The 6,303-nt window shown below is 41.3% G+C and overlaps 1 protein-coding gene across 1 annotated transcript; it reads left to right on the forward strand.

Annotated features, from left to right (window-relative positions):
• Positions 1 to 1,815: 1,815 nt before the first annotated feature.
• LOC121575910 (homeobox protein Hox-C13a-like) lies at positions 1,816 to 5,973 on the forward strand. The gene is made up of 2 exons (XM_041889204.2): positions 1,816 to 2,483; positions 5,014 to 5,973. Exons 1-2 carry the CDS (start codon positions 1,823 to 1,825, stop codon positions 5,271 to 5,273), a joined length of 921 nt encoding a protein of 306 aa, XP_041745138.1. The 5' UTR covers positions 1,816 to 1,822; the 3' UTR covers positions 5,274 to 5,973.
• The last annotated feature ends 330 nt before the right edge of the window (positions 5,974 to 6,303 follow it).

Here is a 6,303-nt window from a genome sequence, read left to right on the forward strand (position 1 = left end):
TTTACAAAAATTGTCAGGGATTTTAGATGGGCCTAATAATCACAACTCTTGTTTATAGTGCGACTGTAACACGTTCCCTCAGTGCATACACATTACTTAGAATTTAGCAATATCCTACATTTTTGGCAAATAGGCCTACCTTTTAACTCAGTTTTGTACATCGAATATGCACTTATTAATAAACCTGAAATATAAGGTATTATGGTTGGTCAATAACGTTTTGTCCAATTAAATAATGTTGAGACCGATGCATGCAAGCATGGGTGCAAGACCAAGGCCTTGTCCCTAACTCAGATTGTTGGTATTAGGGAAAATAAATACACATCTTTGTTCACTAGCCTACTGGAGAAGATGCATTCCGTTAGATTAGAGAATATGCATGGACCACTGCTATAACCCAAAAAAGTATTAGGAGGGATGGATAATAGTCTATGTTCTTAATATTTTCAGCGTTTTGCCAAAACTGCACCGCAATTTCTGTTTATTAGGCTACCCCCAAATTATACAGACCAAGCAGTTGCATGTTTCAACAAACCACTTTCTGAGTATCCAACTGGGCAAAACAGTGGTTTCTCTGTGCCGTGGAGAGAGGTTCTGCTTTATATTTGTATTTTATTTCCATCGTTTATTGTGTCAATTGTATTTGCCTGTTTGCGTTAGTAGTAGGTCTATTGGAGGAAAGAATATGTTGGTATTAGCATTAGATTGGGCATCTTGTCGACCACCTTGAGGGTGTCGTTTACTGGCAAGGTTTTGAGATTGATTGATTGATATATATTATACATACATACATACATACATACATACATACATACATACATACATACATACATACATACATACATACATATAAATATAAATACACACACAGAGAATTTGAACATTTAAAATGTCAGTCAAGTTAAATAAATGAAGCTGTCATTATGCATGGATAATTATAATAATAATAATAATATGCCATTTAGCAGACGCTTTTATCCAAAGCGACTTACAGTCATGCGTGCATACATTTTTGTGTTTGGGTGGTCCCAGGGATCGAACCCACTACCTTGGCGTTACAAGCGCCGTGCTCTACCAGCTGAGCTACAGAGGACCACAGAAAGTTTTCGATATTAGGCTATTGACCGAGCCTACCGCAACAGGAAGATAATTCCTACCAAAAGTGATATAGGTTACAATCCCATTTTGAATGGGGGGGGGGTTATTCTGCGCTCTACAACAATATTCTGGTAAGATTTGAAATTCTGAGTAAATACACTGTTGTTGTTTGACATTAGACTGTAATTGATGTAGCTAAGCCTGTTTGATTACATACAAATATTGTTAGAGCAAAATACGTCAGACAAGTGTAATCTTTACCTTATCAAGAATCGAAAATCCTCAGACGTAGGCCTATCTAAATAGTAGGCCTAGCACTGGCCTGGCGAATTCATACTTTATGTGGTTCAGATGAAATTAATTTCCGTTTTGTAAAATATGACGATCATGGCCTCCTCCACCTTCAAACTGTTGGGGATGTTCGATATCCCCTTTAAGGATACTTGCCGATGATATCCCAAGCCAATGAGAGCATCCGCTGGACTTAAAATTGCCATCAAGAAACATACACCAGAGGTGGTTTAAAGGGATGAGCCCCTCGCCCCCACGCCCAACACACCCTCGTGTCGGTCTCGTTATCGTATCACGTGTCGTCGGATCCCAGGGTCTCAATAATGAACTGGACACTTGGGTATTGCGCTGCGCATGCGCAAAAAAATGTGCTTGGAGATGAGGTGTCCGTCTTGGAGTAGTTGACTTTTAAAAAGCATTGTCAACCCGTGATATGACGACTTCGCTGGTTCTGCATCCACGCTGGGCGGACACCTTGATGTACGTATATGAAAAAAGCCTGAATGAAAGTAATCCGAATAAAAACCAATCCATGGAGGGACTAAGCGGGAATTGTCCTGCTACCCACTGCAGGGAACTGATATCGCACTCTGCGTTGGGACGACACTCCGGCACCCTAAGCCACCAGGGTTCTGTGTACTCGGACATACCCTCACAGGACACTGGGCGACAGTGCCCCGCTCCCCAGACTTCCTCCAGCGCCACCCTTGGTTATGGCTACCCATTCGGAAGCCCTTATTACGGGTGTCGGTTGTCACACTCGCACAACGTAAACTTGCAGCAGAAGCCATGCTCTTACCACCCCGCCGAGAAGTATACAGAACCCAGCGCGGCACTGCCCACTGAAGAGCTGTCAAGCCGGGCAAAGGAGTTCGCATTTTACCCGAGTTTTGCCAGCTCATACCAGACTGTCCCGGGTTACTTGGACGTGTCGGTGGTTCCGGGTATCAGTGCGCACCCGGAACCGAGACATGAAACTTTGATTCCCATGGATGGCTACCAGCACTGGGCTCTATCTAATGGCTGGGATGGACAGGTGTACTGTTCTAAAGAGCAAACACAGTCAACACATCTCTGGAAGTCGCCCTTCCCAGGTATGAAAAAAAAAAATCGTGGGGGGGGGCTAGAGATTCCACACGGCTTGCATTGTGGTGTCTTATAAGAATGGATCGAAATAACCAATGTACTTTTCTTGATACATGTTTATAGATGTCACATTGATACATTTCCTTTTAATTATATAGTTTATTTATGCATTTAAAACCCATTTCCTTTGTATAGCCATGCCATGTAAAATACCACAGGGTAGTGAGCGTGTTTGTTTATGTTCATCCTTGAGTTAAAGTCCGGAGAGGAGGCCATGGCGTTTTACAAAAGCCGGATATGGGACTAGAAATGAGTCTGCCAAAATATAGAAGCAAAGAAAACAGATTGGAATGACAAAACCTTACCAAAAATATTTAGTTTCCTTCAACCTACCATCATTCGTCTTCACGGCTGCTTCACGATATGACCACAGCAGATTAAATGCAAAAACAAGACCTTTGATTTCATAGTAGCCTACAATGAGGTTTATGGATTGGAGCAGGGCACCGTTGCACTCCCCGTTAAAATAACTGATATTTTCTCAGTGCCAGTAAATCTAGTTACAACAGGGAGTGGTGCATTGAAGCTCACCATTTTCACGCCTTGGGTTTATTTGCAATTGCGAGACCCTTTTTTTTTCTCAATTTCTTTATTTCATATTTCAAATTAACTTCCAAATCAATGGTAATCAAGAATAGGATCGTTGAAGTGTGTGTTTTCAAATTGTCTAGTTGAAACGAATTGATCCATTCGTTATGTGGTAGGCCAATTGCCCCTATTGAATAGCACATTCTATTTCTGAATACCAGTATCACGTTCCATCTTGTTAAGAATAGCTCATGGATTCCTGGATCGATTGGTTTATCATTCACAATCTAGTTAAGTTGACACACATGACATTTGGAGCTTGTATGACCACTTTCCCCAAACTTGTCGTAGGCCAATATAGTCAATATTGGGACAGTGTGATTTGGCGCTACATGCCCATAACACAGAATAGGCCTACTGTTTTTGAAATAGACTACAGTTCTTTTTTATTGTCTTGGGTTTGGTTGTACCGTTACATATTCCTCATGTTGTCCATTACCTCATTAAAATAGTCGTTTCTCTCATCTCATCTCTGCCATGGATGCACTCTTAAAAACGCTGAAATAAAACTTAGTATTAAGGATAAATATGATAGAACTGTTAACCAACCAACCAACCTACTGAGGTTGATGCACACAACTCATCCGCATGATTAAATGAATGGGATGTGATGTCTTGTTATATAGCTTTATTACATCAATTGAAGCTACATTCAAGTTTAAGATCAGGGGCTATCAATATAGATAGCCTTAGTTATGCTCAGCCTTTTCCTGCGCTCTCATAGACTAAGTGACTGTATAGCCCCAATTCAGATTATTAAGGCTTAATATTCGTAGTGTTTTAATATCAGTATGCCAATTATATTTTGAATATGCATAGGTTAAATATCTATGTTTGGACTAAATAGTCATCATGGTAGGCCTAGAGATGGCTGGCATGCTTGATCCGAAAATGTGGTCGGAGGCGCAGTATGGATCGTGTGACGCAATAGCGAAGCCTCTGGAGGCATGCAGAGGCCAAATTGAGCTCTGTACCACATCGCCGTGCGCATCTCAAATTGTGTAACAATGCGGAGGTCTCCGTATAGCTCTGCATTAACATGACTGGTTGACGGTAGGTGGGAGGTGGGAGGTCCTGTATAAACACAAACTCACTTCCTTGACAACTTCCTTCACAACAGCTCTGCACTGCTCCGCTAAACGCAATACGTATGAATGCCCTAAATGCTGCGGTAAATGCTGCACGGCCAATGCAGACAGCGGATTGACCATGCAGCGTCGTTAATGGGCTCCCTTACCATTAGGCCAAAGCCTGCGTTCTTTGAACTCGTTTAGATATTTAGATTATATATTTTTAAACCATAATGATTGGGATGTAACATAAGTTAAGTCCAACCATAGCCTACTTCAAATATTTTAGGCCCATCTTAATAAATTATCCTAGCCAATCTACGGGGACCATGAACTTACATTTACGTAATTTAGCAGACGCTCTTATCCAGAGCGATTTACAGTTAGTGAATGCATACATGTTTTTTTGTTTGTTTTTTGTCATACTGCCCCCCCGTGGGAAACGAACCCACATCCCTGCCGGCCAAACCCTCCCCTACCTTGGATGACGCTGGACCAATTGTGCGCCGCCCATGGGTCTCCCGGTCGCGGCCGGCTGCGACAGAGCCTGGACTCGAACCAGGATCTCTAGTGGCACAGCTAGCACTGCGATGCAGTGCCTTAGACCACTGCGCCACTCGGGAGTGACCAGATGCACCAAATGCAATGATTTGAATTCAATGCATCAGTGCTGGGTGCTTTCACATAGCATTGTTCTACATAGAAAAAATACAGACAATTACTTTCAAATTGTTTCTCCTCGTTTTCAATTGTTGTAGGCTAACAATGGTGATTGTTTTCTCGGCCTTCCCTTCAGTGTGTTATGCCCTTCTTTTCTCAGATGTCGTCCCTTTGCAACAAGAGGTCAGCAGCTACCGACGAGGCCGCAAAAAGCGAGTTCCTTACACCAAGATCCAACTGAAGGAGCTAGAGAAAGAGTATGCAGCCAGCAAGTTCATCACCAAAGACAAGAGACGGCGAATATCTGCCACTACTAATCTCTCCGAACGCCAGGTCACCATCTGGTTCCAGAACCGGCGGGTGAAGGAGAAGAAAAGTGTCTGTAAATCTAAATCAAGCTCTCACATGCATGCCAATTGATTCAGTCCAATTTCACTGGCATGGCAACTCAAATACTTTTTTAACACAAACGCTCGATATTTATCTATAGACATTATTCTGACCTGGTATGATGCATTGCAAAACACAAACTTAATCTCACCTCCCTATTTGGACATAAACTGGGGAAAAATACAGAAGAAGATTTACTGAACCTGGTTGGAACGAATGATCACATCCTTACAGGAGCATCGAAAGCTACCAGCATTGTTAGTACAGCCTGAGAACTGAATAAAGAGAGAAGGGAGAAAAACCTTTGTGACTGATAAAGTAAACCGAGGTCTTTGGGGTCATACAGTGATCTTGTTCAGACATTTTCAGGTATTGGACGCATCAAGACTGAAAACTCACATTTCAATGATACTGTATGGCGGTTTTAGTTTGATCCCAAGCGAATGAGCAAGGCTGCTATTGTCTATGTACAGTGCCGTGCATTTATTATTTAATTAAAGGTTCTGTCTTGTGACAGGTTGTAAATTGCTATATTTTATGGTTCTCATATTTAGATAATGTTTTGTCAGTGAAGGTGTCTCTGTCATGCAACTGGAATGATTGTAATCAATATAAGAATATTAAAAATTATTTCATATTAATGCACAATCTTTTCTCATTTGGTTTGTATAGTGAGTTAGGTCTTATTGCATCCGGGCTGTGCACTCCCATAAGCAGTTTTATTCCTTTATTCTTTGCAGTATTTAAACTGTGATATTTTGTTTGATCGACATTTACTCAATGGAAACGTGTTACATTTACAAATAAATATAACGACCAACAAGGTCAAATGAATGTTTTTTAAAAATAGAATCTGTTTTCTATTTTATCGACATTTTACCCTCTATCTGTATCCGTCTCCCTCTTGTCTGGTTTAATCGCTTAATGTCTACTCTTCTGTCTCTGTACGACATCTTCGGTGTCACTTTATAGAATATGTAGAATAGCAGGCTGGTCTCAGACTAGACGGAAAATAGTAAATGAAAATCCGGGACACTCAAATTAGTATGATATGTTATGT

The sequence above is a fragment of the Coregonus clupeaformis genome, chromosome 10 (assembly GCF_020615455.1).
Source record: "Coregonus clupeaformis isolate EN_2021a chromosome 10, ASM2061545v1, whole genome shotgun sequence".
Classification (NCBI taxonomy): domain Eukaryota; kingdom Metazoa; phylum Chordata; class Actinopteri; order Salmoniformes; family Salmonidae; genus Coregonus; species Coregonus clupeaformis.